The following is a 22292-nucleotide window of genomic DNA, read 5'->3' as shown; positions in this document are numbered from 1 at the left end:
GGCTAATTGAGATATCTACGCTAAAGAATAATGTGCCAACACAAATGAGGCTATTTTTCTGACAGAGAGAGAGAGAGAGAGATAGGGACAGACAGGCAGGAAAAGAGAGAGATGAGAAGCATCAAATCTTCATTGTGGCATCTTAGTTGTTCGTTGATTGCTTTTTCATATGTGCCTTGACTAGGGGTGGGGGGGGGGCTATAGCAGACCCCTTGCTCAAGCCAGTTCAAGCCCATCAGCAACCTTTGGACTCAAGCCAGTGAACATGGGGTCATGTCTATGATCCCATGCTCAAGCCAGTGACCTCAGGTTTTCAAACCTGGGTCCTTCGCATCCCAGTCCGACACTCATCCACTGTGCCACTGTCTGGTCAGGCACAAATGGGGCTTTTTTTTTTTTTTTGTATTTTTCTGAAGCTAGAAACGGGGAGAGACAGTCAGACAGACTGTCCACCCGGCACGCCCACCAGGGGGCAACGCTCTGCCCACCAGGGGGCGATGCTCTGCCCCTCCGGAGCGTCAATCTGCCGCAACCAGAGCCACTCCAGCGCCTGGGGCAGAGGCCAAGGAGCCATCCCCAGCGCCCAGGCCATCTTTGCTCCAATGGAGCCTCGGCTGCGGGAGGGGAACAGAGAGACAGAGAGGAAGGAGAGGGAGAAGGGTGGAGAAGCAGATGGGCGCTTCTTCTGTGTGCCCTGGCCGGGAATTGAACCTGGGACTTCTGCACGCCAGGCCGATGCTCTACCACTGAGCCAACCGGCCAGGGCAAATGGGGCATTTTTAAGTAACACTAATCTGAAGTCAAACTCAGATTTAGAGAAAAGATATCTGGATTCTAGTAAAACCTAATAAAAGGTTTGAGGGGAAGTCACCAGTCCCTTCTTCCTTTTCAGGTATTCACTCATATTTTTACTAAAAAACACCTGTTTGGCCAGAATGACTTCAGATAAAAGCACCAAGGATGAGTCATGATTTGTCTAAAAGTGAGTGTGTGAACCAGTTCTCAACAATGAAATACACAGGAAAGACAGTGGAGGCTAGAATCTTCTGGGAAAGATTATCTGATTAATGAAAGAGAAATTTTCCCCACCCTTTGTACTCTTCCTTTCTTTCAAAGGTATGTGTGAGGATGCAATGCTTGGAGTGTAGCAGCCATTTTAGATCATAAAGTGTATGAAAATTACCATGTAATAATAGTGGACAAAGGAGTTTAATGTCCTGAGAGAGAGACAAGTCAACAGCGTCTTACATAGGAAGGACATCAAACTCAGACTTCACGGGATAAGAACAGCTTCCTGAGAGAAATGACATCTCTGCTGACCTCGGAAAGATGAGCAGAAGTTAACCAGCTAAAAGGAATGGGAGACAGTGGCAGAAGGTAAGCACACTGTAGGCCAGAGAACAGAAGGGAGGAATGTGTGACAAGGTTCAAGAAAGGTGATAAAATATAGGGGTGCCTGGGGTAATCAAGAGAAATCAAAGTAAGGGTTGAGAATAGAGGGAAAGGGGAATGATTGAGCCATGACATTAAAATATAGACAGAGATATGCCCGGCCATAAAGAGCTTAAAAACCAAGTCAAACTGATTGATCCAATTTTGGGGTGATGTATGTATTGCCAAAAGGACTCTCTTTACTAGCCAAGACCTGGGAACAAATGTTCTTTCAGTTCGGCAAAACTGTTCATAAATGTCTTGGAAGTAACAGCTTCTCAGCCCCAGATGTGCATATGCTAACATCGGGCCTATTCACCCTACAGATAATTGTCATTAGCTTAAGGTTTGTATTAGATAATCTTGACATTCTTTAGGTACTGAGCACTTGCTTTAGCCACCAGAGGACATGCTCTGCAGAGAAAATAATCACTCTAAACCCAACCTCCTGGGAGAACCTGCAACAATTACTAAAGCTTGAAGGATCTGCTGTCTGATGCCCATAAGCAAGAGAGAGCCAATCATACCTACGTCTTAACCAGCCCCTTCAAGGGTGACAGAGCCACTTATTGTGTTTATGTATATAGCAGGGGATAGGGGCAGGAAAGGCAGAGGTGAAAAGGTTTCTTGTGGGAGAAGCAGCCTCTGAGTTGGTGGGAGTGGCTTCCTCCAAGCTGGGAACTCACAAGGGCAGGATTAGTGTCTGATTTGTGCCCCATTTCACCAGGGACCTAAAGAACTGATGATTTCCCCAGAAGCCAAGTCTTAGAACGTTAAAGGGCCTCCCATCCAGAGTGAAGTTGGAGGAAGTAAATGATTGAGAGTATCTCAATTCCCTCAACAACCTCGGACTCAAAACATATTTTCCAGAAAACAAAAAAGAAACATAGAAACAGAAAAGAAGTTTGTTCAAAGCTACACAGCAAAATAAGGACAGATTCAGGACTCAGAGCCATATATCTCTTACCGCTAGTCCAGTTTATTTCACCAGAATATACTCCCTCCTCTCCTGCTATATATTCTCTAGAAACCTGCTCTGATTCTCGAGAAGTAGAGGAATGAGGGATTATATGGATTAAGAGAGAAGGGGTATCTCCACCTCTAGTCCACAAGGCTCATAAATAAAGAAGCAAGAGACATGGTAGTGTATTAGAATCACAACTCACCCTCTTGCTTGGCAGGCACAAGATTTCCTGGCCCCACTTCCCCATGACACAAGGAGAATCTACTCCAGATTTGGATGCTTTATCTAGATTTCAAAGCTCTCTTGCTGCTTTCTCTACCAATCACCAGAAATTTATGGAGATTTCATTTTCACAACTATTGTTAAATGCCTGCATGGGAAGACTGTTTAGTTAAGCTGACTGCTACAACAACAACAAACAATTTTTGGTGGTTTAGCGTGGGAATGTGAGTCTAAGTTTATGGTGGTGGGAGGGCACTGTGGTGCAGTGGAGCAGTGTAAGAAAAGAGTAAAAAATAAAGACACTGTGGTCAAACTGCTCACTCAATTATTAACTTTAAGTGGACTGAGACATAAGAAAATAATTATCCTAGTTTTAACTGACTCTGGGAACTTTTGAATTTTCCAGTCCTACATCGATTCCTGAATGTACATTAGTGTGTTATGTGTTAATGCCTGAACATACGCCAAATATCAAATTAATCATCTCAATGGCCTCAAAGAAAATGTTATACCATGGCATATCTGATGGATATCATGGAATTTCTGATGAATACGATTTTGAACCATCTAGGGGCTAAGATGTAGAACGGAGTTTTCTCAAGAATCTACTTTTTACAATAAAACTCTCAGAGCTTTCTTTCTCCTTCAGAACACTGCCTAGGTCTGACCAGGTGGTGGCACAGTGGATTGAGTGTTGGACTGGGATGCAGAGAGCCCAGGTTCAAAACCCCAAAACCTCCTGCCTCTTCTGAATACTTTTGACAAGAACAGAGGGGCGTCTCATTCAAGCAATGATTCAGAAACTTAGGGTCTTCCCATCTTTAGCAGCTGTGATTTTATGAAAAGGGGATGCATGAAGGTAATCAATGAAAGTTTTTATGGAACCAGTCCTAGAAAAGATACTGTGTACTTGTGCTAAAAGATTGGCTAGAGTTCAATTAAATGACCACACTCAGCTGCATGGTTGACTAGGATATGTGGTCTACATGTGGGTCAGGATGAAGAGGGAATGAATTTGGTGGTCATCTAGCAGTCTCTCCCACAAAGGTCCTATAATGATCTCAGTGAGGGATAAAGGGATGGATTAGATTGGATCCTATTCCTTGGGGGACTCAAGGTCTGGTGAAAAAGGCAAAACCATGCAGAGGTGATTGCTATACAAGGTGGAAAAGAGTAAGGCGTTGGTGATTGAAGGTTAAGGGACAGCATACCTGAGAGACACTAATATCATGTGACAGGGTGTGGAGTAGAATATTATATCTGATTAAGTGACCTAGTGAGCTCATTGTAACTACCACAGCTTAGGAAAACCCTTGACTTTCAATACATGACTAATCTTCTATTTGAAATACAGATTTAAAGATGTTAGCAAATCTGTACTTTTTAATTGTACTTAATCTGTTTATAAGCAGAACCAACCAACCCTTACCCCTTCCAACCCTAATCACCACTGCACCACAACAACTATTCTCTACAGATCAAAACAGAGCAGAGGGTGCTCCCTTTAGCAAACACAAAAATGGCTATTCAAGATGAAGGCATGGTATGGCCTTTCCTACTCCTTGCCTTGAAGTTCTACTTAAGAGATCAGCAGATTGAGAATTTGGTGAATATATCTTAGATGAGTAGAAATAAAAGCTATCTTATCTGGGAACAAAAAAGAGCCCAAACTGTGAAAAGTGATCTTCTAATTACTCCTGAGTTTTTTCCTGTCCTGTTAATTCATTTAGCAAACAGCTTCTAAGCTCTCACACCAGGGTTAGGATCAAAGAGGAGAGGGAAATGAATTAGACACTAATCCTGCCCTGAGTGATAAAGAAACAGCACTAAAATGTGACTCTGCTACAGGGGAAGACATGGAAAGGGTCAGAAGAGACAGATGGAGACAGAGAGAGAAACGCTCAGAATCCAGTAGTGCAAAGGACTTGCTAAGGTGTCTTGGAGTCTGTGGCTCATTCACTTTCATGGGTCACAGAGAACTTTGAGAATCTGAACTTTGTAGATTTCCTCCCTCCCAAGAATAACACACATGTATGTGCACATGTGTATAAAATTTCACTTACATCAGATTTGCTTACCCTGTATTTAATCTGATTCCTTCATTTTACAGTTCTTCATTAACTTACTGAATGATACTTACTGAGCTCTTTCTTTCTATAAGAGACTGTTGAAAGAGTTGGGAGGATGACAATGATCAAAGCAATCAAAAGGCACTGCGCCACGGAGGTGACATTTCAGTGGGGAGAGAATGACAAAACCAACTTCACTATCGGGCAGACAGTGATCCTGCCTCTGAGAGAGATAGGTTAGGAATTCAATAGGCCATGCCAGCAGGGGTCAGGAGTGAGAGGGGTGGAAGGGAACGTGAAACTGCATTTTAATTAAGGTGGTCAGGGAAAGTACTGCTGAAAAAGTGACATTAAGGCTCAGGCTTGAGCCTACCTGGGCAAAAAGGGTTTCAGATAAAGGAAATATCAAGTGTCAAAACCCTGACGCTGGAGGCCCAGAAGGAAGCCAGTGAACTTGGAGTGCTGTGGGCGAGGGTCACAGTCAGAGGACTTGAGGTGAAGAGGCAGTGGTGTAACGTATTTGGTACCCAAAGTAGATCACTCTTTACACCTCCTCCTTTATATGGCAAATGTTTTTCACTTAATGCGAAGAAATGAATGACAAGAATGACTAGAAAATAAACATACATAGGCACAAAAATGTTTTTTTATTGAATTTTGTAGTATAAATATGCCAGTAAAAATAATTTTTTTTTAAATGAGATGTAAAATACATCTTACTGGACATAAAAGAAGAAGTAATGAGTTAATACCTTTGAATCATATGAATGTATGTTTACAAAAGAAGAAAAAATACATACACTATAATTAACAGTAACATTGCAGTAACTAATAAATGCATTTTATTGAAATCAAAACATCTGCAAAAGGTAAAATTTGGGCAATATTAAATAGTTCTAAATACCTGCAATATTTTATTTTCTTCACCCATTCTTTAGTTTTAAAACAATTAAAAATTTGAAAAGCAAAATGATTTTTAATTTTAAAGCTATTATTCAAATTAGTAATTTAAGTATGAACTAAAATTTGCACTTAACCATACAAAAGGATTTCAATAATATTTGCAATGTGTGCTCTATTTTATTCTTTTCAAAAAAAGAGCCCGGGGGCGGGGGATTGGGGCCAGAAAATGGAAATCTGAATGGTCCAGTTAAGGAACTAGATTTTGAATGGTTTGCACCAGGGGTCCCCAAACTTTTTACACAGGGGGCCAGTTCACTGTCCCTCAGACCGTTGGAGGGCCGGACTATGAAAAAACTATGAACAAATCCCTATGCACACTGCACATATCTTATTTTAAAGTAAAACAACAACACGGGAACAAATACAATATTTAAAATAAAGAACAAGTAAATTGAAATCAACAAACTGACCAGTATTTCAATGGGAACTAGGCTCCTCTCACTGACCGCCAATGAAAGAGGTGCCCCTTCCAGAAGTGCAGCAGGGGCCAGAAAAATGGCCTCAGGGGGCCGCATGCGGTTTGGGGACCCCTGGTTTGCACAAAAGCATTCCGTGGAGGTGGCACAGTAGCTCCCCAAACTCTTCAGCTCTCTCAGTTCTTTCTGCCCACATGTGTGGTCTGTTCTAGGCCTGAACAGGAGAATCCAGAGAGGATTGAGGCTCGAAGCCTGCCCTTGAGCCCATTCTGCCAGAGCCATGCTCCTGCATGTGAATCTTCTGTGTTCTCTACTTCCCTCCAGCTGCTCTTGTGACCCATATTATAAAAGGGCTTTGACGAGCTCTTCTCTCACTGACAGGCTCAAGGTTCGTTGGTCACAGACATGTAAACCGTTCATTGCTTAACTGGATCCTTTAAGGCAGGGGTCTCAAACTCGCGGCCCGCGGGCCACATGCGGCCCACTGAACAATTTTGTGCGGCCCGCAGACTAATCCACGAAGTTCAAAATATTTTGGATAAAATTAAGTAAGCCTAGGGGCCTACTTGTATTTTTCATTTCTCTAGCATCCTAGCTAGATATTAGCTTAGTTAACAGCAGTTGTGATGCGAACTACAGTTTCTGGTCGTTTTGTGACACTGAGTAAACTTCATGTATGATTGTGCTTGTTGTACTGATTTTTTTTTGTTTTCAACTGCAGTGAGAAAAGTGTTGCGTAACAGTTGCCTTTTGTAGACCTAGTGCGGCCCACCGAACAGCTGTGATCTTGGTCTGCGGCCCACATGCTGAGTTGAGTTTGAGACCCCTGCTTTAAGGTGTCCTCCTCTTATAGAAACTGGATGATTCAGAATCTGTTGGCAAAAGACTTATTTATTTATTTATTTATTTTTATTATTTTTTTATTTTTTACAGGGACAGAGAGAGAGAGAGAGTCAGAGAGAGAGATAGATAGGGACAGACAGACAGGAACGGAGAGAGATGAGAAGCATCAATCATCAGTTTTTCGTTATGACACCTTAGTTGTTCCTTGATTACTTTCTCATATGTGCCTTGACTGTGGGCCTTTAGCAGACCAAGTAACCCCTTGCTTGAGTGACCTTGGGTCCTAGCTGGTGAGCTTTGCACAAACCAGATGAGCCCATGCTCAAGCTGGTGACCTCAGGGTCTCAAACCTGGGTCCTCCACATCCCAGTCCAATGCTCTATCCACTGTGCCACTGCCTGGTCAGGCAAAAAGACTTTTTAAAAAATTTTTAAATTTTATTTAGAAAATTAACTTTAACACAGTGACACTGCTCAATAAGAGTACATAGGTTTCAGGTAAACATTTCTATAGCATTTGAGCTCTTGATTATGTTGTATACCCATCACCCAAAGTCAAATCATTTTCTGTTCACTTTATATTTGTCCCTCTTCACACCCTTGCCCCTACCTGGTCCCCCACGTCCCCCTCCCCCACACCCCCTTCCCCCCTGGTAACCACTGCACTTTTATCTATGTCCATGAGTCTCAGTTTTATATCCATATATGTGTGAAATCATACAGTTCTTAGCTTTTTCTGATTTACTTATTTCACTCAGTATCATGTTCTCAAGATCCATCCATGTTGTTGTGAATGTCACTATGTCATCATTTCTTATGGCTGAGTATTCCATTGTAAATATGAACCACATCTTCTTTGTCCAGTCCTCTATTGAGGGACACTTTGGTTGTTTCTATGTCTTGACAACTGTGAATAATGCTGAAATTAATACAACAAAGAATGGTTTCTTTGAAAAGATCAATAAAATCGACAAACCACTGGCTAGACTCACTAAGGAAAAAAGAAGGACTCATATAAACAAAATCTGAAATGAAAGAGGAGAAATTACCGCAGACATTGCAGATATACAACAGATCATAGTAGAATATTATGAAAGACTATATGTCACCAAATTCAACAACCTACAGGAATGGATAGATTCCTAGAACTATACAATCTTCCTAGACTGAGTCACAAAGAAGTGGCAAAAGTTATGATGTTCGAAAGTGATTGATTGCTGAAATGTGTCAACTGTAATGAAAACAAGGCAGTCCAGGGACTTCTGATTAGAGCATGTGAGACAAAGAAGAAAGAAATATTTCGCCTCACCCAATTATGGCTGACTCCTGATCAATGAGAAAAAGGCTTCCCTCTTTTGTTAACGACTTTTCCCTGGGATTCTCATTTCTGCTCCTATTCTAGGCATGGCTGCCCCTCCCGCTGCTCTCCAAAAGGGTAGAGGCACAAGTTAGGTAGCCGAACTAGCTTTTTCATGGCCCTCATGGGAGGTAAGTACCAAAACTTGGATAAATCCTAGGCTCTACTTGGGCTTTATCATACAATTAGCTTTATGCATTGCAGATACTGTAATTTGGTGTGGGCCATTGAAGTAATTGTTCTGTGTTTATAATTGCTTCTGTTTGGAATTTTAAAAACCTATTCTCTTTAGTCATTAAATAAGTATTAATTGTTTTACTCTATTATTGAGTCAGTGCTTTTTTTTCTAACGCTTTATGTGTCCCAGGCTTGGTGGTCCTCACTGTCCTTGATCCACCAATTTTGCTATGGGACCATTTCCATAGCGTCTTATACATAAGTGAAAAATGGTTCTTATCACATTCAAGGGAAAGAACCATTCATTTTCACGTCCAAGCATTTAGCTCAGGGAGTCGCAGATATGGCAGGTGCTCAATAAATACCGTGTAAATGAATAGGTCACTTTTTCAAACAAGGCAGTCTGCTTTGCAAGATTCCATTTTTCAGATTAGGTGGATGCTCAGGGAGTTTTTCATTTATGATGGTCAGTGGCAGACTGAAAACTAGAACTACAGCAGATATTGTCTGTGGTCTGTTCCAATTCCTCTGGATACCTTCAATACCTCCACAGGCACTTGTGTGTTTGCTTCTAATGAGCTGTACCTGCAACTCTGCAGAGGATTGACCTTGAGCCCCTTTGCCCATCCCAGCAAAGGCCCCAAAGTGCCTGAAGTTTTCTTCCCACACCCACCCTGCCCAAACAACCCCGAGCCCATGACTGAGGCTGGAGTCTGCAGCACTTCCTCTTGCCAAGACCTGGGACACTGAGGTGAAGTTCACATTCCAAAGATCCCTGACGGCATTGGGTCAAGGTAAGACTTTTCCCAAAATCACATTTTTTATTTTTTTTATTTTTCTGAAGTTGGAAACGGGGAGGCAGACAGACAGACTCCCGCATGCGCCTGACCCGTATCCTTTCTAGCGCCTGAGGCAGAGGCCACAGAGCCATCCTCAGCACCCGGGCCAACTTTGGTCCAATGGAGCCTTGGCTGCGGGAGGGGAAGAGAGAGACAGAGAGGAAGGAGAGGGGGAGGGGTGGAGAAGCAGATGGGCGCTTCTCCTGTGTGCCCTGGCCGGGAATCGAACCCGGGACTCCCGCACACCAGGCTGATGCTCTACCATTGAGCCAACCAGCCAGGGCCCCAAAATCACATTTTTATTTGTGTCTTCCTCCACTCCCTTATCTTTTTCTCCCAGGCATACTTCTTTTATAAAACAAATTCATGTCTCAGTGTCTGTTTCTGGGTTCACCTTCAGAAAAGAACTAAGTGTTCCTAATATTTGTATGCCCCCCTAGATCTGTGCACCATCAACCTATGTTTTGGAAGGGGGGAGACCACCTGCTATGTAAATGCAGATTTCATCCTTTCATTCTCTCATCTGGCTGTTACTCATTACTCTCCCTTTAAAGCTTCCAGTTCCTTCTCTCCTTAATTTAAAATTTTCTATGCTACCACCTTGAATTTGTTCTAACCATTCTTTCTGCCTAAGATATTAAGGTTGTTCCAGGAGATTTGAATAGTTCATCTCATGCTACTGAAAACGTGTTGACATTGTCAAGGACTTTAGGTCTGGCAGAGCTTATGCCACATTGCACCATACCCTGTGTGTTCAGGAGCTGCATAGAAACACAATGTCTGTTTAATATTCTGGAAGGCTTTCCAGATGACTGGTCTGAAGAACAAATCTACACAGACCACCAGTTGTGTGGCTTGTTGGCTGAGCATAGTAAGTGCCAGCAAGAATGAGTCAAGAGTTAACCATGTTTGTCAGGTAAGTCATGGACTGGAGTCTGATATGGCCAAAGAGATGTCCCAGTGCTGTCAGATAAATACCTTGGTGAACATTGAACTCACAACTCTGCTCCCCTCTCTGCTGCTGAAAGCGCTGATTACCACTGAGCCCAGTGAAGGGTGCCGAACAGAAGGGAAAAGGCATTTCTGAAATTGGTCTTGTCTCTGCTCAAAGAATGGGTTCAATTCCATTTGTCAACTCAAGAAGCTTCCACAGGAGGTGGAATATTTACAAAGCTGCAAGCTGGATATAGCTATTACAGAGTGAACTTAATCCCAAGATCTATCCTAAAAAGAATACAAACTTCTAAATTGATGTCCTGAAGCTGGTTGATTTCTTATTAATCAATTAGAGGTGATCTAACCTGGTTGGCAAGATGGGGATTCCTTTGAGATATTCATACCTTCCCGTGGTCAGGGATTAATTACTCTTTTTTCCCCTTATCTGAAGGATGGACTAGAACAAATATCTTAAGGTATAAAGGGGTTGTATTTTTTTTTGCATAAATTTTCAACCAGCTTCAAGAATAAAAGATATTAAGCACCATTCTATGTTTTTATTTTTGGATGGTAGCAATGTTTGCCCCACTGAACATAGCCATCATGTGATTGTTTTTGTCAAGAATTCAGTACTTAAACCCTGGCCGGATAGCTCATTTGGTTGGAGCACCGCCTTGGTATGCAGAGGTTGTAGGTTCAATCCCCAGTCAGGGCACATACAGGAGCAAATCAATGTTTCTGACACACTCTCTCTTTCTCTCCCCTTCTTCTCTCTCTAAAAATCAATCAAAACAGTTTTTAAAAAGAATACAGTATTTAACAAAAAGCAAGGATAACTGGGCTCACTTCAAAAGAGGAAAGTCCATCATCACCAGGGACAGCATTTATAATACAGAGTAGAGAATGCACAGGGACAAATATAGCATTTCCAAAGGATATATACCACAAAATGTTCTGTCAGCACTGTGGAAGTTGGCAGGAAAAATTGTGGATGAGTCCTTATAAAGACAAGTGCACATGTAGGAAAATAACCTAAGTTATTCTTTTAGAAGTACAGTTTCTAAACCTGATTCATCATCCAAATCACCTGGAAAGCTTGATAAAGCTCCAGCTCCTATGACCCGTCCCAGAGATCCTGAATGAGTATGTCCAAGGTTGGGTCCTGGGCTTTGTTTCTAATAAGGTCCCTGTGGTTTTCCAGGATAGGTCAGGTTTGAGAATCATGTTCCAAAGAGATGAAGTGCTGTGAATCGTTCCGCCGAGAGAAGGGCTAGCATGATGCAATAGCAAAAGAACCAGCTACACACCACTTGCAAATATGTCTGAATCGGAACTGTTTTGTACAGGTCTTTGCATCTCAGGAAAGATATTAAAGACTTGAAAGTCATCCAAGGAAGGCTTATTTCTAAGTAATTTTTCAGGATAAGCAAATGATTACACAAGAAGGGTTGCAAAATGAAATCTGAGAAGAAAGTTCACTTTTTTGAAGTGGAAGTAACTAATTCTGTAAACAAAGGCTGGAGGCAGGTCACTCTCCACCTTATTTTAAATAAATAAAAATAAACAGATTAACTGAAAAAATAATAATTCTAAAGTTAGTAACTCATAGATAATTACATTTTAATTAAAATAGAATTATATATATTTAGTTCCTAGAAGGCTATGGTGTGTTCATCAGTTCATTCATTTTCTGCTTCTGCATTGTTTTATTTACTCCTTCGCTGATTCACACAACACATTCAATAGCTATGTTATGTGCAAGGCCAAGTCCTAACAATTCTCCTTAAAGCCTGAGACATGTAGAAAAGAAATTATGTGCCACATTCGATCTCCTTTGATTTTTGCAGTTATGCATGAAGTAATATATAATATTCTCATGAAAATAGCCCAGGAAACTAAGATATAGACATAGTGACTCATTTGCTTAAAATCACAAATCAAAGGTGTCAGGATTAGAGCTCAGAACTGCCCGACTCCTAAGCTTATACTCTGAATTGCTATACAACATTGCCCCAAAGAGACAATTTTGAGATTGACTTTATCTCTCCAGGTTTTCTGTGGCCCCTAATGAAGTGGTCAGATGGGGGAGGGGAGTCAAGAGCCCATGACTTCAGCTAGTGTGGCTGCTCCTATGGACCCCAAAAGCCACTCTGTACCTGTCTTCACCTAGGCACCCACTCAACCCTGGAACACCTGTGAACCACCTATATGTTGTGCTAGGGCGAGGTATAGGTGGATAAAAGAATTTGCCCTTTTTTAAATGTGACTCTTGGCACCAGGATCCATCTAGGGAGGATCCAAACCTACAAAATTATCTCCAGATCAAACCGGTTTCTGCAGACACAATATGGTGATTACAAGAGAGAAAGGGAGGTAGAGGGAGGTAGAGGAGGGTAGAGGGGAAATAAATGGTGATGGAAGGAGACTTAACTCGGTGGTGAACACACTTTACAGTGTGCAGATGATGTCTTATAGAATTGTATACCTGACCCCTATGTAATTTTTGTAGGGGAGCTCACTGTAGAAACGCAGTGTGGCTCGGGCAGCACGGGCATCTGGGAAGTGCTGTTCTCTGTGACTCTACGGCCTCATGCTGGGCTGACTGCCCCAAAGCCTTCCGCCCAAAGACAAACATCACGTCCCAGGAAGAAGGTTAATAAATGTATAGAGTGCAACAACTGCCTGATGTTATCTTTCAACTTACAAATACATCTTTTGGGTGGTTTACATCAATACCCATCATATGGTTTTGCTATTAACCCCCTAATAAAATTTTTAAAAAGACCAGGTTCTGGGAGAGCCGTGGATTTTGCCCAGCTTGTCACCCCCTGGAGGAAGCAGCCGCTGTGCCTGCGTATGTAAGTTTCTCCTATTACAGTTCTTATGCATTTGGATAAAATTACTCATCAATTCTTCAGAACTGATTCTGAATTTAGACTTTTGGTGTTTTCTCCCAAGAATTTTATTAATCAATGTCACCCCAATAAATTCAATAAAAATAAATAAATAAAACCTGGGAAAAAATAAATAAAAATAGGCTGTGTAGCAGCAGGTTTGTGATTAGTCAGTTTCTAATTACCATAGTCATGGATTGTGGCTGAATTCTTGAGGCTATTTAAGTCTCTATCAAATTCTCAAGCTAACCTCAAACTAGGTCACAAGAGGACCCAGCTTAGCTTTCAGGGAAAAGCATCCAGCCAGTTGCACAGTCACCTTATCTTGTACTTTGCTCAGTTCCTGAGAAGACTGGGAACACAGTGGCCATGAGGCTCTATGGTGCTTTCTCAGTGGTTGTCCCTTACACGTTCCTGCATGAACTTTCCGCCGACAGGCATTCACGGAGGCATCTTTTCTATCTTTATAAACTATATTTTCTCAGTCATGTGAACCTGGACAGTAGTCAAGAACAGGATCACAGAAGCCTTGCTAGTCTGAAGTCCCTCGTGAGTCATTAAGAAGGTCCACAAAGTGTTGCATGCAGGACTGCTGGTTAGTGTGCTCGTCCCTTCTGCAACCTGAGTTGGCTGTATGGGTCACAGCCCACCACCCTGAGGTGATCTCTGCTGCTCCCATGAGGCTCTTGTGAGCCTTGGCTGATGCTGTCATTGGTTGCAGGGTATCCCAGGCCTCTACGATTGCACGCCACTGTGTCACCCCGGTCACTCTCGATCTCTTTTAACCATTTTTTATCTTCTTTTTAGAGACATACTTAGATTCTTTATGTCACCTTTCTATTTCTGTGTGATGCCATCAACCAGTAACAATACACATCTTCCACCTGTGCTCCCAGAGTCACATCACTGCCAGGTGACAGATGCCACAGGGCTATTCTCTCTTGCTTTTATTACACTCTGGCCTCTATTTATTTATTTATTTATTTATTTATTTCCCTCTGTCTCTCTCATTTTATCACAGATTTATTTTACTCAGGCCCTTGAGAAATTTCCTAAAGGTAGAGTAAAACCAGAAAACAGCCTGAAAAAATACACATCTAGTCGTACTCAAATTTTGCCCGTTTTCCCTAAACAAGTTTATTTGCTGCCATTGTCTCTTCTCTTGGGTTGAGTATCTTCCTAGCAAAATCTATGCATTCATGGACAAATAATCCTTTAATTCCCTCTACATATTGAGATAGTCATTTTAGCATATACCCTACCCCTTTAATTCCACAGCCCACCTCCATACGCCCACTGTATAAATGGACAGCCGTACTCATTAACCACAACATTGGAATCGCTATACTTTGTACTTTTGGTTGTTTTTATTCATAGTCCTATTGTTTTAGTTAAACTTCTTTGTACTGAATGGAAAACAGATGTTCACAGACAAAGAAGAGAAAAAAATCAACAGTGATTGTGTTTATTTTATTCAATCACACCACAGCTGCTTGCTGAACCCCACCACAGATTGTGCTAGGTGCAGAGTGGGAAGATGAAATAAATCAAACTTGCTCTCTATCCTCAGAGAATGGGGTCTCTAGTTAAAGTGGGGTTGCATGGGAGTTGGAGGAAGCTGAAACACTACAGGACCATAAGACAAGATTAAAAGAGCCGCACACCACACGAGGGAAAGATATGCAGGGCGCGATGCATGTGCAGGTGAAGGGGTCTATCTCCCTCTGGCTTGGTGAATCAGTGGCATTCTAATTGTATCTCGAGATGTGGGTGGGATTTTAATTGTGGATATAAGAGTAAGAATTATTGGTTCCCCCAAAGAGAAAACAGGGTAAACAAAAGTATTGATGTGAAAAAGTTACTGTGTGATGAGAATAAGTGAGTTATGGAATGCTGAGAATAATAGTCTGTAGCATTACTGAGTAAAAGGAGAAATGTTTAAGATGAGGCCAGAGGCTAGTGCAAAGGCCTTGAAATCCTTAGCAAGTAATCTGTACTTTATTTGGTAAATACTTATTTGATAATTTAGACTGTGAAGGATTTCGAACCACCGATGTGACGTGATCAGAGCTGGGTGATAGAATTCACAGAGACCTTGAGAAGCAAAGGTAAAAGAGAAACCTCAGTCAGGAAGACCAGTTAAGAGGCTCTTATAACTACACAGGTGATGGTCAAGGGTCCTGGAGAAGAGGTCTGAATGAGAGACATTGCTGAGAGAGTACAGGGACTGACTGGAGGAGGAATAGGTGGGACTCTTCACTACACAACCATGTTTGTCATTGCAAAACTAAAGTTCTCACTTACCCAGAGTCATCATTTTCAGCTTGCAACATAATGTGAATGGTGCTCCCTTGAGTTGTGCAGCATCTACAATTTCAGCAGTTTCTGTAGTCGATCTCTGTGCAGCCTTTATCACAGGCCAGTGTTTCATTATATTTTCCATGGACTTGAATGAAACACTCAAGAGAGAGAGTTAGGACAAGACAGCAAGGAAATAAGACTGGGAGAGTCTGGATGACCTCTGAGTATTCTACAGCCAACCCTGGGCATTGCTCCACAGCATCCTACATTCTTTTTCCTGGTGAATTAACTACTTTGATTAGCAGTACTAGCCAGCTGTGAAGAACATACAGAATTTGACTTGGAAATCAGTGGACTTAGATTTTAGAATCATGTCTTTCATTTCTGAAGTGTGTGACCTCGAACAAGTGCTACTCTCTCAACGTCCACCACCTGAAGGGCTTTCTGAGTACTATACAGAAAACAAATGAGCTATTGGGGCAAGGACACCCTGAAATAAAGTAGTCAGGGAAGGCTTCTTTGAAGAAGGGACATGTGAGCTGAAACCCGAAGGAGAAGAAATCAACCATAGCTGGGGGAGAGGAGGATCATTCAAAACAGAAAAGATGGCAAATGCGATCTTCCAGAGGACAAATGTGATGTGCTGGAGAAGGCCACGGCTCTCTCAGGTCCAGGAGACGTAGATTTTGTTGTTGGTTTGTATACATCTGTTCAACTTTGAAGAAAGTTTGTTGATAAAGTATAAAGGGTCACATTAACAAGTCTAATGGAAACCAAAGCGCAGACAAATATTGTGTGGCAGCAGTTTTCAAGTTTGTTTGTTTTTTATGCATAAAGAAGTGAGCATAGTTCAAACCAAGACAGACTCTCTATGCCCCAACGAAGCTGCACAGAGCAGGGGCTGAGCAAAGTTCCGGCAGAGATATAGGTTTCTCTGGTTTTATCATTTTACTTGCTCAGCAGTGGGAGTTTACCTCTTCTGTGATTGATGATCAGATTCAAGACAACAGATATAAAAACTAAAGACTCTTTCTAAAGGCAATTATACTCATGATGGCAATCCATTGGGTGGGTGCCTTTCTTGTCTCCTTGCTTTTCAGCGCTACAAACATTTCATCCAGGGGAAACATGGGAAAGACACTGCAGGGAACTCATAGACAGAGGCCCTGTGTCTGAATCCAGCTCCTGCTCCTTCTCTCAGTCGCTGTGTGTCCTTAGACAAGTTACTGAGCTTTTTGAAGGGTCTGGTACCTCATCAAAATAAGAAGGCTAGAAATTCTTGTCTGGCCTTCCTCCCAAGATTGTTATGAGGCTTGAATGAGAGAACAGGTATAAAAATATATTTCATACACTCTTAATGCCCTGTGTAGAAGCAGGGAATAATAGCATCTGCAGCGTTAGGAAATGACTAGAACTTTATAAAGATGTTGCTTTGATTCAACGTTACTGGAATAGACCCCATGATTTTATTTGCCAAAAAAGAGAGAAAGAAAGAGATTAGAGAACGACATATAGATTTTACTTGCCTTTTTAAATACAGAATAATTTATTATAGCATAAACTAAACACATGGCTCTGAGTAAATAATCAGGTTTTCCAGTCATCACGTCTGCAGACATGGTGCATGTGGATACAGACATGCACACTTGTGTGAGCACGTAAGGACACATATGACACAAGCATGTTTCCATTCTCAGATCATTAGGTATCAGTGAGGAGAGCCTGAGTTACAGTTCTCTGTGGATAAGAGCCGTTTATTTTGGAGTGGACATACAGGGAACCCTCTGTAATGATCTGGATCAGGTGACTGTGGCCTTTTCTCCTCCAAGTCCTGGTCAGGAAAGCACATTGAGCACAGGTAACTCCGCCCTTGGGTTAGGGAACTCTTCCATGTTCTTTTCCTCAAAATTTTCAAACACCAATTTTTTTTATTTTTTATTTTTTTGTATTTTTCTGAAGCTGGAAACGGGGAGAGACAGTCAGAAAGACTCCCGCATGCGCCAGACCAGAATCTACCCGGCACGCCCACCAGGGGTGATGCTCTGCCCACCAGGGGGCGATGCTCTGCCCTTCCGGGGTGTCGCTCTGCCACGACCAGAGCCACTCTAGCGCCTGGGGCAGAGGCCAAGGAGCCATCCCCAGCGCCCGGGCCATCTTTGCTCCAGTGGAGCCTTGGCTGCGGGAGGGGAAGAGAGAGACAGAGAGGAAGGAGGGGGTAGGGGTGGAGAAGCAAATGGGCGCTTCTCCTATGTGCCCTGGCCGGGAATCGAACCCGGGTCCCCCGCATGCCAGGCCGACGCTCTACTGCTGAGCCAACCGGCCAGGGCAAAACACCAGTTTCTACGGGATTCTGAAGTCGCTCGTTTGGCCGTCAGGCTGTGCCCCTCTTCTTTCGGCTCTTACCCCCATTCGAAGCCGCTCTCCGAGGCACAGCGCAGTCAAGTTTCTTTGTCCACACTGTACAACCTTGCAGGGCAGGAAGCCCATCGTCCCTGCTCATCTCCCCTCATGCGTCAGTCTCATAGTCTGTGGGGGCAGCGGCACTAAGTGGTTTATGTCACAGCGGAAGACTGAGACACTGGCCATATCCCGTCTGAGAGGAAGTTTGCAGGTCATTGAATTTCATCTGATACTTGACTCCTTTCTGTAATTGGTCTTTGACATTCCACCTGCACCTCCAATGTCACAGAGCCCGCACCTCATGAGGTCCCCAGCTTCCACTTGCATCAGTGCTGTGAGGGCGGCAGCCTCCATGTCGTTTCCCCCGCTCAGTGCTGCTCACTCTGTGGTCATGCCACCAGGCACAGGTCAGAGCTTTCTCTCCCATGGTGATCCTTCAGATATTTAAATACAATTCTCACATGCCCAGACTCCCCATCTGTCCAGGCTAAGCACTTCCTGCTCCTTCATTTGTTGTCTCTGAGATATAATTAGTTTCAAGAATAGTCTTCGAAATGAGTCTCTTGTAGCAAAGACTTTAGGACAGTGAGGCTGGGGGACTGGAGTCTCCCAATCCCTGTTCTCTGCTGCCTGTGCAAATTGCTGAGAATGGACTCACTTAGGACCAAGGCAAAAGCAACTGAGTCTCAGAAACACAAAGAGACACTCAGGGCTTTTGGTTTAGTTTTGTTTGGAACATACCTTTAGTCCAGATCTGGCAGGATGCCTAGAATTCATCTGAACAGAAGGCCTTGCTGTTAGGGCTGCCTCCTTCCACCTGGCAAATAAAAACTCATTTTTTTACTATGAGATCACACCAACCACCCTTTGGAGCAACAGATTTGCTCCAAAGAGTGTGTCTGAGGCTCAGGTTGGCTTTCTTCAGCCTAAGTCTCCTCTGTCAGGTGAGGATGATTAGCCCTTCCTTGTCAGAGTCCAGAACAACTGTGCAATTCAAATGAGCTAGTGCTGCGCTTGGTGAAGAATTCCTCTGAGCTCTGCACACTGCTCTTTCCTCACATTTATTGGAGTGATTTTGGTTAATAAAATTATATAGGTTTCAGGTGTACAATTCTATAATACATCATCTGTATATTGTATTGTGTGTTCACAGCAAGTCAAGTCTTCCCATTACCATTTATCCTCCCTACCCTCTCCTTACCTGCCCCCTTCCCTCTGGTAATCACCATACTGTTATCTGCCTCTGTGAGTTTTGCTTAATCCCCTCACCTTTTCCCCCAGCCCCCCATACTCCCTCCCCTCTCACAGATGTCATTCTGTTCTCTGTATCTATGAGTCTGATCCTATTTTGTTTGTTAGTTTATTTTGTTCGTTAGATTCCACATATAAGCAAAGTCATAGATACTTGTCGTTCTTTCACTGGCTTATTTCACTTAGCATAATACTCTCCAGGTCCATCCATGCTCTAGAAAAAAAAAAAAAAATCTTTTTTTTTTTTTTTTCATTTTTCCGAAGCTGGAAATGGGGAGGCAGTCAGACAGACTCCCACATGCACTCGACTGGGATCCACCTGGCATGCCCACCAGGGGGCGATGTTCTGCCCCTCTGGGGCGTCACTCTGTTGCATCCAGAGCCATTCTAGCGCCTGAGGCAGAGGCCACAGAGCCATCCCCAGCGCCCGGGCCATCTTTGCTCCAATAGAGCCTCAGCTGCGGGAGGGGAAGAGAGAGACAGATAGTAAGGAGAGGGGGAGGGGTGGAGAAACAGATGGGCGCTTCTCCTGTGTGCCCTGGCCGGGAATCGAACCCGGGACTCCAGCACGCCTGGCTGACGCTCTACCGCAAAAATTTTTTTCTTTTTCATGACCCAGTAGTATTCCATTGTTTAAATGGACCACAGTTTATTTATCCACTCATCTACTGATAGACACTTGGGCTGCGTCCAAATTTAGGCTATTGTAAATAACACTGTGATAAACATCAGGGTACATATATTCATTCAAATTAGTGCTCCAGGTTTCTTTTGCTATATTCCCAGAAGTGGAATTGCTGGGTCATAAGGCACTTTTATTTTTAGTTTATAGAGGTAACTCCATACTGTTTTCCACAGTGGCTGCACCAGTCTGCATTCCCATTATCAGTGCATGAGTGTTCCCTTTTCTCCACATCTTCGCCAACACTTGTTATCTGTTGATTTATTGATGTACACATTGATTTTGTTCATTCCTAGGTCATAGGCCATCTCCAGCTGGCCCTGACCACAGCCCTTCACTTTTGAAAAATAAGAAAAACCACATTTTAGAAAAAGACATTCAGAGTTGTCATATCACTGCTGAGGGTGACTTTGTAAATGGAAACATTACTTTCTGTACAAAGGAAGACAAATGATTCTGCAGCCTATTTGAATAATTCTCACACCTTATTATAAAAACAAAAGCAACAGGTGCCTTCATTGCTGCAAAAACACCATGTTCCCAGAATTCTCTGTAGTCACAGAGCCACCAACCATGCTCAGGAGGTCAGCCAGGGCAGGGAATGATTGCAGATGTTGACAGTAGCAAAGTTAGCCACTTGTCTTGGGTCAAGCCATTCAACCCTGCCCACCACATTCACCCAGGATTTGATTTTCATAATAGAAATTTTGCTTTTGCTTTCAAATAGTATTTGTGGGTTTTCTACTTAAATTCAGTATTGTATGCTAAGCTAACAGAAACCTGGGTATTTTCTGTGTTGAATGAATCCAGTATAATCAAACTGTAATAATGATGAAATAAGGAAAGGTTTTGTTTTCTGAAAACTGAAGCTTCAAACCTATGAAATATGTGGGTTGTGTGAAGACTTACATCGATGGTAACATGTTATGTTGTAGCACAAGACTAACTTTTATCAAAAATAATAAAGTAAAAATTCCTGGAATTGGGCACATGAGATGAAGGTTCTCAAATGTTCACGGGGTCAGGAGAAGTAGAGATTAGAGGACAGTAGCAAGGCTCTTTGACATGTGTGATGTTCCATTTTTTTGTTTGTTTTCTAGGAGTAAAAGCTGGAGCAGCTACATAATTTGTGGGGCTCAGTGCAAAATGAAAAAAATGCAGGGACCTTTATTCAAAGAATTTTAAGATGACAATAGCAGAGCATTAAAAAAGAGTGTAGTTCTTTGAAGTGTGGACCCTGTGTGACAATACCGGTCAGATGCCCATGAAGTCAGCTCTAAATACAGGAGACTGTACTCCCCAGTTCCTTTGCCAACATCCCTGGTTAATGAGATATAAGTGGTAGAAGAAATATGTGCTACTTCTGGGGTCAGGCAGTAAAGAGCCCTTGTGTGATTTCCGGTCTCTTCTTCTCTTACCACAGTAAACACAGAGTCCTCGTGTTGAGTGGGAGCAGCTATCCAATTGAAGCAGTCACCACTTTGAGGAGAGCTATTCTGAAGAGCCCCCTGGACCAAGGAAGAAGTTGTGTGTTGAGCCACTGAGCTATGGGAGTTGTTACTACAGCATCAGCTTAGGCTATCCTTACTGATATGTAGCAGGCGTCCCCAAACTACGGCCCGCGGGCTGCATGCAGCCCCCTGAGGCCATTTATCTGGCCCCCCACCGCACTTCCGGAAGGGCCACCTCTTTCACTGGTGGTCAGTGAGAGGAGCACTGTATGTGGTGGCCCTCCAACAGTCTGAGGGACAGTGAACTGGCCCTCTGTGTAAAAAGTTTGGGGACCCCTGATAGGGGAAGGCCAGAAGCAGTAGAAGGAAATGTCTCAAATCTGAAAAGTACTACAAAGAAAAGAAAATTAGACAGTAAAGATTGGCGTGACAGTTCCCACGCATTTGTTTATCTATCAAGGAAATAAGAATTCAACAATGATCTTTAACATGTTACAATTCTATAACTGTACACAGTTCTCATTTTTGAAATATATTATCTAAGAAGAAAGAGTCCATCTTCTCCTTTAGCCTTCTTGGACCATTGCCATCCTTGGCCCAGTCTTAATCCACTGAACACCTCCAATACTCTCAGAGGCCAAGAGAAAGTGCTCGCCTGGGCAGTGTTCTGCTCTGTAGAAAGGATTTTATCAAACAGACTTTAATTTGTTCTCAGGTTCTGGATTCCAAAAATTCCTGCTGGCATTATAAAAGGCTCATTGCTTAAAAAAAATCACTGCAGCTGGTCCCTTTTGTCGTTTACATGTTTTATCAACTTGGATGTCCTATGGCCTTCAAAGTTGTTCCTCATTGCTCTCAAACACCGGATTGCTGTAAGACACTCCCTGGCCACACCCTGGCAGGTCAGAGTGGGGTATTTGGTATAGTGGAGGCCAACTGGGGTCATTTGCCAAGGCCCTCTGCCATATCCGATACTGACTTTTTGATTGATAGCCAAAGCACCTTCTGATTATCATCCACAGGGCTCGGTTTTCAATAATGGCCTCCTGCAAAATAAAAGAGGTGCTCTTTACAATCAGAGGTCAAGTGGTTCCAGG

At 42.8% G+C, this 22292-nt stretch overlaps 1 protein-coding gene across 2 annotated transcripts in view; it reads right to left on the bottom strand.

Moving 5' to 3' along the window:
* Window positions 1-21562: 21562 nt before the first annotated feature.
* The window catches only part of ATP13A4 (ATPase 13A4), a 141237-nt gene continuing 140507 nt past the window's right edge, over window positions 21563-22292 (bottom strand). The window contains exon 31 of one of the 2 annotated variants that reach the window (XM_066241702.1): window positions 21563-22241. In XM_066241702.1, coding sequence (XP_066097799.1) covers window positions 22029-22241 — 213 coding nt within the window. In that variant the 3' untranslated portion in view covers window positions 21563-22028. The remainder of the gene's footprint in view (window positions 22242-22292) is intronic. The other variant, XM_066241703.1, reaches the window with a different exon arrangement.

The sequence above is a fragment of the Saccopteryx bilineata genome, chromosome 8, assembly GCF_036850765.1.
Source record: "Saccopteryx bilineata isolate mSacBil1 chromosome 8, mSacBil1_pri_phased_curated, whole genome shotgun sequence".
Classification (NCBI taxonomy): domain Eukaryota; kingdom Metazoa; phylum Chordata; class Mammalia; order Chiroptera; family Emballonuridae; genus Saccopteryx; species Saccopteryx bilineata.
Note: the sequence above shows the minus strand (reverse complement) of the source record. Positions and strands in the feature narration are given on the sequence as shown.